Genomic DNA, 10,286 nt, shown 5'->3' on the forward strand with positions numbered 1-10,286 from the left:
AAACACAAAGAATAAAATCTGCACGCTTAAGAAAAACATGCCATGGGGCTGGGGATTTAGCTCAGTGGTAGAGCGCTTACCTAGGAAGCGCAAGGCCCTGGGTTTGGTCCCCAGCTCCGAAAAAAAGAACCAAAAAAAAGAAAAACATGCCATGTGGTTTGGAAGATTCGTATGGGAAGCCACATGTATAAATTCAGTCCAATTTCAGACAAAGCCAGGAAAGTTAGGGAAAAAAGAAGTAGTGTGGAAGAATCAGACTGGCCAGGTATTGAGACATGCTACAAAGTCGTTGTAATAAAGCAGAAGGCTACTGCCTTAGAGACAGGGAGACAGTAGAGTGGAAGGGATAAAGAGGTGGCTGCTGGTTAAAAGCTCTTGCTGCTCTTCTAGAGGACCCAGGGTTGGTCCCTGGCACCTGCATAGCATCTCACAGCTGTCCAACCTCTCGTTCTTGGGGATCAAATACCTTGCTATGACCTCAGGGACCACATGGAGCAGAGACATTCAGGAAAAACATCCACACACGTGGAATAAAAATGTTTAATCTTTATAAAATTAGACCTCAGGTGTATGAGTTTAATGTCATATTTGGTGTCAGTTAAACTGTGTATCAGTTGGTGGGAAAAACTCTGTGTGATACCTCATACAAAAATTTAGTCCAGATATGAAAAAAATAAAGCCATAAAAATATTAGGAAAAATGTGGGAGATCGTGCGTATAAACTAGCAATTGAGATTCTCCTTATTGATACAAAAGACATAAAAACTTTAAAGGAAATATATCACAAGATTACAGGTCATTACCAGAATCATCCTGGCAAGCTAGTCAAGAGGACATTTGAAAGAGCCATATGCCTCCAAGGTGGAGTCCTTGCTCTGAGTAATCTACAGAGGAAACCAATCCGTTGGTGCCCTGTACAGAAGTTACAGTGAAACTCCCACACAAACATTAATGGTATAATTGCTAATCAGGGAGGTGGCTATCGTCCCTCGCTCATGAGGACTTTTCCTGGGCAGAGTCTATAAGTAAGCTGTGCTCTTCAAAGTCCAGTACGATTGGACAGTTATGGTAAACATGTTTTTCCTTTCTTTGTGTTATTTATTTTTATTCCAGACACCCCAATGTCTATAAGGATGCTATTGGAGTAGAGCCATAAAATCACATACATTGGACAGGATTTGGGGACTAGGCCAGGACTTTACTGGTCCTACTTATATACTAACTACCATATAGTATACACAGACAGACAAACAGACACATTGTATACTACTATTCTCTCTACCCCAACCCCTGGGAAACAAGATGAGTCATGAAGTGACTATAATCTGAGGGCAGTTAAAATAACCTTGCGTTAGACCTATCTGTGTTCTTATTCCCTACTGAGATATTGAAACAAAGAAATTGCTATTGCAATAATCCAGCCATAGAAATGCAAATATTTCATGTTCTTTCTTTCTTTTTTTTTTTTTTCTTTTTTTCAGAGCTGGGGACTGAACGCAGGGCCTTGCGCTTGCTAGGCAAGCGCTCTACCACTGAGCTAAATCCCCAACCCCATGTTCTTTCTTATATAAATGTCTTTGTGTTCTTTTTACATAATTCTTAAATATTTTATCATGCAAATGTCTTTTATCTTTTTATATAAATTCTTATCATTTAGTATGTTTTATTACAATCTTGTCTCCAACTTCATCACTTTTTAAGCAAACCTTATGGGTTTGGTCACCATTGTTATATTTGTTGGTTGTTTGGTTTGTTGAATGACTGCGTTGTACATTGTGGCTGTATTGTATTATGAATGATTGTGTACTGTTGCACACAATTGTCTGTTGTTTACTATTTTAAGTGATACCCTTCTAAAAATAATTTATACATAATTTGTGTATTCTTTGGGATTGCTTCTTTAAATTTTGACCCCTAAGGGGAAAATATCCTGGGCTGGATATATAGCTAAGTAGCAGAGCACATACTTAGCATGTGTAAAGCTATTTGGGTTCAATAGGAAGGAAGGAAGGAAAGAAGGAAGGAAGGAAGGAAGGAAGGAAGGAAGGAAGGAAGGAGGAAGGAAGGAAGGAAGGAGTTCCCTGCAGTACCGGCTGTACATGAATGATAGGCCGCTTTGAAGCATGTTGTTATTTTGTTTTCCCGGTTTTGTTCTGTTCTATTTTTCTCTTATGCTTGCTAAGTGGTATGATTTTCTTTAATGGTATTGTTTGTATCTTCCCAGTTATCCTTGGTGCCCTTATAGTTGCACAAAGTACTCTCCGTCATGTTGCTGTTAGTTTTCTATCTACAAGTTCTTGTGACTTCCTTTCTCTGTTTGAATGGCTTCTGTGAGACTTTCTGTTTCCCTACTGCTGTTTCCGCAGTTCCTAGGCAGGATAACCTTTCATAGTAGACGTCATTGCTGTAATGAGTTTATCTCTTGCTGTCGCTTTGCTTCACTGTATTTACGTTCTTCAGGCTGTTCAGAAACTCACCGTGTAGCCCAGGCTGCCCTTGAGTCCACGTATTCCTGCCTCAGCATCCTGAAGTGTGCATTTCTTTACTAAAGCATGCCTAGCTTTACTTTTACACTCTTAATGTAGTTATCTAAAATTTAAATTGGCTTGTAGCATAAAATATGACTGAAGACAGCTTTCACTCATGTTGTTGAATAGTGATTAACTGTTAAGTAGTGTTTTTAATGAACTGGCAGGTGACTTATGCCTTCAATTCCAGAAACCTGGGAGGCTGAGGCATGAGGATGGTTGTGAGTTTGGGGTTAGTTAGCATGGGCTGTGTAGCAAGACACTGTCTCATAAAAACTAAAAAGAGAGTGCATATTCTATTTTTTTCTAGTTAGTTTTCCTATTCTTGGTTATCACGTGCTCTAATTTGCTATAAGAAGTTTGGATCCTATTTGTTTCTCAGATTATACTATTTCACTATATCACCTTTCTATTTTATTTTATATTTTAATTGCTAGCTTTTTTTCATAATATGTTGTCATATTTGTTGGTAAAGTAGCCACAATATTTTGCTAAATATTTTGAGTTAATTGGGGGAAAACGAATTATAAATGTGGAGTATGTAACAGTACCCAGTCTTATTCTTTCTCTTTTGTTTTATCTAGTTACATCGGACACAACTACCTGGGAATATCCAGATGTCTGCAAACATTACTTTGGCTCTTTTGGGCAATGGTCAAGTCTCCTTTTCTCCTTGGTGTCTCTCATTGGAGCAATGATAGTTTATTGGGTGCTTATGTCTAATTTTCTTTTTAATACTGGAAAGTTTATTTTTAGTAAGTATTGATCCAGTCTTTAACACAGTTACTCTCAAATATCATTGTAATATTTTAGTTCTAGCCACACACTTTTATATGTAAAGTATTATAAATATGGATAATGTACCATTGTAATATTTTCACTCTAGCCTCACATTTTTATATATAAAGTATTATAAATATGGATAATGTGCTTGATTCAGCTTTTCTATGCTTATGACCTCAAATGTCATGTGTATAAACGTGAACTTTTACATAAATAACAGGTCTCATTCTGACATTTTCATAATGCATTTCAATCATATGCACTTCCTGTTCAATCATTCACTTCCTGTTATGCCCTCCTGGTCTCTACTGCTCCCTGTAGTTCCCTTCCTCCTCCCAGCTAGACTCCTCCTACTTTGACGCCTTTTTTTTTTTTTTTTCTTTTTTTTCTTTTTGTCCCCCAGTGAGTTTCCTCAGGGTTGCCTACAGGAATATAGGTGAGAGCTCTTCTGCTGGTGCACTCCCACTTCAGCATTGGCTGCACCACTGGCAACACTGTCTTCCCTCCCCATCGGGGGATGCCTGTTGGAAGTGTATTGACAAGCCCAGCCTTAAGAAGATAGTCACAATTACTATGCGTTCAAAGTGCAAATCATGTCATGCCCAGCAGTTAGCCTGCCATCTGCCCCTGACTTACTCTGCATCCTAAGGGATTTGGGGTTTGGGGGGTGTTTGTTTTGTTTGTTAGGGGAGGGGTGGGTGGTTAATCTCTCAGGTTTTTCCATGAGCATGGAGAGGGTGTCACAGCTGTCCCACTTGCACTGTGCTGTCAACAGTCATTTTTCTCCGTGCTCTGGCCAGTTTACCTTTACGAGTCCCTGCACTCACCTCGGACCACTGCAAAAGAAGCTCCCCTGACCAAAGCTAGCAGCAGCACTGCTTCATGAGCATAAACAGTTAGGTAGAGGGCGGTTTAACAGACACATCATGGCCCTCTAGCAAAATAGCAGCAGCAGCTTCCGCACCAGGGCGAATGGCCTTCCCAGCTACAGTAACCTTTATGAGGAATGCTTCTCCAAAGGCTCGAATTAGTATGAATGTTTCCACAAAACTGTACTACTGTAACAAAAGTTTATGAAGTTCACTGGTATGTGTTATTGAGGAATTGGATGTTTGAACAGTAAACAGTTTACTTACTGAAACATTAGGAGCTAAAAGAAAACAGGAGAATAATGAATCTTAAATAATATTTAAGTACCACAGAACTGTTACCTACTCATCGCAGCTCTAGAATTCTGAAGAGGGTGTTCAATACCCAAGCCAAGCGCTTTTTACACTGACTTTAACTTGAATGGAAGATGTTCAGTTTAAGCTCCCTTTTTTGGCATTTATTTGTATTGTGTGTGGGTGCGTATCCATATGTGTATTGGTGGGTATACATGCCAGGGCACACGTGGGAAGTCAGAGGAGAATCTGGGGAATAGGTTTCTCCTTCCTCCACTTGGGTTTTGAGCATCAAAGGCTCATGATTTATACTAGCCAATATATCCACCACTGTTTTAAACGTCTTCATAGCTTGTATTCACTTCTATGTGGTGATTCTAGACAGGTCTTTTTTTTTTTAATATTACTTTCAGATTAGTTGTTTTTAGTTTAGTTTTTTTTCCATAAAGGTTATAACAATATAATCAGATCTTGATTGAACTTGCATTGAATTTTTAAGTCAACATACCATAATTAATGTCATTAGGCTATTGATTTGGGATTAATAAGAATTGCATTAAATTTTAGGTGTGGGAAGAAAGTGTGCTAGGATACTAAGTTTTCCTATCCATAATCATAGCACAGTTTAAATTTATATTTAATGTCTTTTAAATTTTTCTTGCTGAAAGTCTTACATACTTTAGAAATAGTTTTTAACCTTAAGGTTTAAGTTTTAAACCTTAATTTGGTTTTGTAAGTGTAGTTTCAGTTCATTATAAAACTCATGCTTTTTGTTATAAAAATTTCAAACGTATAAAATAAACAGAACAATACAAGGAATCCACATGTTCCTCACGTAACTGTAGCAGCTGCCACACTCTTCTGTTCCAGTAGTCTGTTCAAATAGGGTTTTCTAACTCCCCACTTCTAAAAAGAGTATCACCCCTTGAGAACACTTTTTAGACATTTTTTTGCAATTATGCTTGGTGAAATTTTAATATCACAAAACCCTTAATAAAATGGTATATCTCCACATTATCTTTCTTAAAAGTAAGGTGTTTTTCCCTCCCCTTAGGAATGACTTTTCCTCCTGGATATTATAATAATGTCACATCCATTGAGAGAGCACGGGCTGTGATCTGCCCCTCACTGCTGTAATTCAAGCATTGGTATAGCTGTGTCTTAGGTATGAAGCATGACCCTGTGCCACACAAACAACATCATCTGACTGAGCACAGAGCTTACCCATCGCACATTCAGCAGAGAACGGCATGTGTGCTTGAGCCCCTGCGTGGGCCTTATCCTTTGTGCTTCCCCCAGTGTAACTCCGCAGTTCTTACAAGCACAATAGTCGCCATCCAGCTTCAGCTTTCTAGAAGCATTTACTGTATCTCAGGAAAACTTTAAGCGATTTCCCAATAGGCTTGGCCAGGTACAGTCGTTTCCCTTTTGGCATTCTTGAGAACTCTATATAGAACGTAGTTGTACTCCAATAAATCAGTGTGAGTAAAGGAAACATTGTATACACCATCTTCCTTCCAGACCTTTTGACGGCCATTAGTTCAGTCTTCCAGCTAGTTGTTGTTTGTTATTTTAAACCTTATATAAAATTCTATGTAAAATTATTGTGTAAAATATTTCTACATGGCACTATGAAGCAAATGACATTTCTCTAGGCAAAGAAAACTAGAAGTGACATATGTAATGCTGAAATAGTTTGGGGTCAGTGAACTCAATATTATATGTAGTAAATAACTACTATTATAAGCAGAAGACTTTAGATGGTGATGGGACTTGGCATCATCGTTGAACTATATGTTTGTCTTTAACTTTTAGATTTTATTCATCACATTAATGACACAGACACTGTACTGAGCACCAATAATAGCAGCCCTGGTAAGTAGTCTGGAATTCAGTTTGTTTCCTCGTCCCCATTCCTACTCCCAAAAGGAATTAAAAATAGAATCCACAACCCCATTTTAGGCAAATGGTTGGGGAAAAGATGTCGCTACATTACTGAGTCACCGTTAAATTATTAGTGCTATGTTTCGGAATAGGTATATCTATTAAAAACAAATGGTTGAGTGTGATTCGCCGGCGGGGCACCTGCCTGGCAAGTGGGAAGCCCTGGGTCTGATCCTCAGCTCCATAAAAGAAAGAGATCAAAAAGAGCATTAAAGTAAGACTGCTGAGACATCTCAAGGACAGCAGGCTTGACAACCTGAGCTTGAACCCACCGACCTACGTGATTGAGTAAGGAACTCAAGTTACACTCTAACCTCCACACACTCACTGTGGCATAGCAAACAGATGATGGATGGATGGATGGATGGATGGATGGATGGATGGATGGATGGATGGATAGAGGGATGGATGGATGGATAGATGGATGGATGGATGGAGGGATGGAGGGATGGATGGATGGATAGATGGATGGATGGATGGATGGATGGATGGATGGATGGATGGATGGATGGATGGATAGATGGATGGATGGGTGGATGGATGGATGGAGGGAGGGAGGGATGGATGAAGGGATGGAGGGATAGAGGGATGGAGGGATGGATGGATGGATGGATGGATGGATGGATGAAGGGATGGAGGGATAGAGGGATGGAGGGATGGATGGATGGATAGATGGATGGATGGGTGGATGGGTGGATGGGTGGATAGATAGATACTGAGAGAGCAGAAAGGGAGGGGACAAAGGGAAATGGGGAATAGATACATTCTCCAGACTCCCCGGTTCTCAGTGTACCATCTAGACCCTTAGGCGGCTATCCATAGAGTGAACTGCAGAATTATTCTGAATTGTTCAGATTCTCTAAATTCTTCAGTTTTTCACCAGTGATCGAGGATTTCTGCTTTTAATTCCCTAACACATAGATTTGTTGTTGTTGCTGTTACTAAGAAAAGAAAAAGGGGGCCAGTGAAATGGGTCGATAGGTAAAGGTCCTGGCAGCAAGTCTGCTGACGTGAACTGAATCCCGAGTCCTGCATGGGGGAGGGCAAGAACTGACACCACCATGCTATCCTCTGACCTCTGCACATGAGCAGGGATGAACATGCACACACAAATTATAGAGAAAATGCTTGTTATTTAGCCTTTATATGGCTAATAATGCAATAATTGCTCTGCATGATGTTTTTTGTATTATTGAAATACCATCAGTCCAATGTTTTCAGTCCAGTGTTTTCAGTCCAGCAGTGGGGCTGAGGAACATGCATGCTACCTCAAAGCTTTTTAAAGATTCCTTTGCCTTTCACTATTTATATTTGGGTGAAAGATTCCTAAAGTAGGGGGATGGCACGTGCATAGTTGTTTTCAAGGTGCCTCACACTGATTCTCATAGGCAGGCCACCGCCCCCAGCTCTGCCCATGGGATTGGTAGCTTATGTCAATCTTGACAAAAGAGTCATTGATGCTCTCAGGGAATTTAATGAAGGAGGAGCTCTGTCTGTACCACAGCAGTTCAAAGAGACTTGTATGAGGATGAGTTGGTGCCCCTTTTTGAGAAGGCTGGTCCTGTCTGGAGTCTACGTCTCATGATGGATCCACTCTGGTCAGAACAGAGGCTATGCGTTTATCACCTTCTGTGGAAAGGAAGCTGCCCAAGGACTAGTTAAACCGTGTGACAGCTGTGAGATTCGCCCTGGTAAAGTCCTGGGAGTGTGCTTTTCTGTGGCAAACAACTGACTTTTGTTGGATTCACTCCAAAGAATAAGACTAAAGAGAACTTCGAGAAGAGTTCAGTAAAGTCACAGAGGGTCTGGTGGGCATTATTCTGGATCATCAACCCGATGACAAAAAGAAGAATTGGGGGTTCTGCTTCCTCGAATATGAGGATCACAAGTCAGCAGCCCAAGCCAGACTCTGGCTCATGAGTGGAAAAGTCAGTGTGGGGAAATGTAGTTACAGTCGAGAGGGCTGACCCCGTGGAAGAACCAGATCCAGAAGGCATGGCAAAGGTAAAAGTTTTATTTGTGAGAAACTTGGCTACTACAGTGACAGAAGAAATATTAGAAAAGTCATTTTCCCAATTTGGAGAATTGGAGAGGGTGAAGAAGTTGACAGATTATGCATTCGTTCATTTTGAAGATAGAGAGAACTGCTGTCAAGGCTGTGGATGAAATGAATGGAAAAGAATTAGAAGGGGAAGAAATTGAAATTGTCTTAGCTATGCTACCAGACAGGAAAAGGAAAGAACACCAAGCTGTAGACAGGGCTCCAGAAGCACCGCGTATGAGGATTATATCCTCACCTCCTCCTGATGCCACCTCCAGGGAGAGGTGGAGGTGGGCACAGAGGGAGAGGTGGGCATGGCCAGCTCCAGATTACTGTGGTTATGAAGACTACTATGATGATTACTATGGTTATGATTTTCACAACTTCAGTGGAGGCTATGAAGATCCCTACTGTAGCTATGATGGTGGCTATGCGGGAAGAGGAAGAGGAGGAGGGGGGCGAGGTGCTCCATCACCACCTCTAAAGAAGTAGAGCTGGCTGTTCACAAGGGGGCACCTTTGGGACCACAAGAAGCTCAGGGGGTGGCAGAGGGGGTCCTGTGTAACAGCAGAGAGGCCCTGGTTCTCGTGGAGCTCGGGGCAATCAAGGGCGCAATGTAGGAGGCAAGAGAAAGGCAGATGGGTACAACCAGCCTGATTCCAAACGTCGTCAAACCAACAACCAACAGAACTGGGTTCTCAACCCATCGCCAGCAGCCGCTTCAGCAAGGTGGTGACTGTTCTGGTAACTATGGTTACAATAATGACAACTACGAGTTTTATCAGGATACTTATGGGCAACAGTGGAAATAGACAAGTGAGGGCTTATAAACGATTCTTTCAAAATCCGATTGGCCCTAGATCTACATTCTTCAAAACAAAATTGGCGTAACTGTTTCATCTTTAAGTAGCAGTTTGCTGCCATTTGTGTTCAGCTGAAGAAGTCACTCTTGTGTATACTCTCAAGGCTTCTTATCTCTTCTTTTCTAAGTGCTCCTGGACATCACTGGGCTTGCAGAGGTCCCTTATTCTGGGCCCACAATGCTCTATTCCAAGCTCCAGCTTAGCTTCAGGACAAACTGTAAATCATGACTTTGCAAAGCCTTTGGTTTGGACAGTTGTGGTTTTGGATGTGGAATAGATCACACAGGAGTATGACGTAAGCTGTAAATAAAAGTACAAGCAGTGCCTCGCCTTAGTACTTTAAGAAATTAGAGCAAACAGACTGAAGTTTATTTGTACTGAAAATAACCTATGACTTCGGTTTTGCATTCCTAGAAGCAGGTTAACTGTGTTTTTAAATCATTGTAACCACACCTTTTTGAAATCTGCCCTATAAAATTTGTTTGGCATAAACATCAAAGCCATAATTTGTTCTTTGATGTCATCGTATTTCCAATTTCTTGTTCACGTAAGATTTCAATAAAACTCAAAAATCTACTCAAAACAAGCAATGAAACAAAAACGATTCCTAAAGTGCCCATGCAGCCCTTTCTGAGAAGGGAGCCTGCATTCACACTGACAGCCTCACAGGTGCCAGTCCCCGGGCACAGTGACCCTCCTCCAGCTGTGTGCCCTCGTCTCTAACATGGCATGCACTCACTTTCACAGTGATCTGTCCAAGCGCCGGGAGTGGCCATCCTGACAACAGCTCCATGATCTTCTACAACAGTGACACGGAGGTGCGGCTGTTTGAGAGGTGGTGGGACAAGTCCAAGACAGTGCCCTTCTACCTTATAGGGCTCCTCTTGCCGCTGCTCAACTTCAAGTCTCCTTCGTTCTTCTCCAAATTTAATATCCTGGGTAAGATGCTGCTTTGTGGAACTTG

General features: G+C 41.1%; 1 protein-coding gene and 1 pseudogene across 12 annotated transcripts in view; both read left to right on the plus strand.

Moving 5' to 3' along the window:
* The window catches only part of Slc38a9 (solute carrier family 38, member 9), a 76,583-nt gene that overhangs the window by 39,060 nt on the left and 27,237 nt on the right, over positions 1-10,286 (plus strand). For all 12 annotated transcript variants that reach the window (XM_087621713.1, XM_087621711.1, XM_087621710.1 and 9 more), the window contains 3 exons: positions 3,113-3,283; positions 6,290-6,349; positions 10,070-10,261. In XM_087621713.1, coding sequence (XP_087477839.1) covers positions 3,113-3,283; positions 6,290-6,349; positions 10,070-10,261 — 423 coding nt within the window. The remainder of the gene's footprint in view (positions 1-3,112; positions 3,284-6,289; positions 6,350-10,069; positions 10,262-10,286) is intronic.
* Hnrnpr-ps1 (heterogeneous nuclear ribonucleoprotein R, pseudogene 1) lies at positions 7,751-9,348 on the plus strand (annotated as a pseudogene).

This window comes from Rattus norvegicus, chromosome 2 (genome assembly GCF_021556685.1).
Source record: "Rattus norvegicus strain SHRSP/BbbUtx chromosome 2, alternate assembly SHRSP_T2T, whole genome shotgun sequence".
Classification (NCBI taxonomy): Eukaryota; Metazoa; Chordata; class Mammalia; order Rodentia; family Muridae; genus Rattus; species Rattus norvegicus.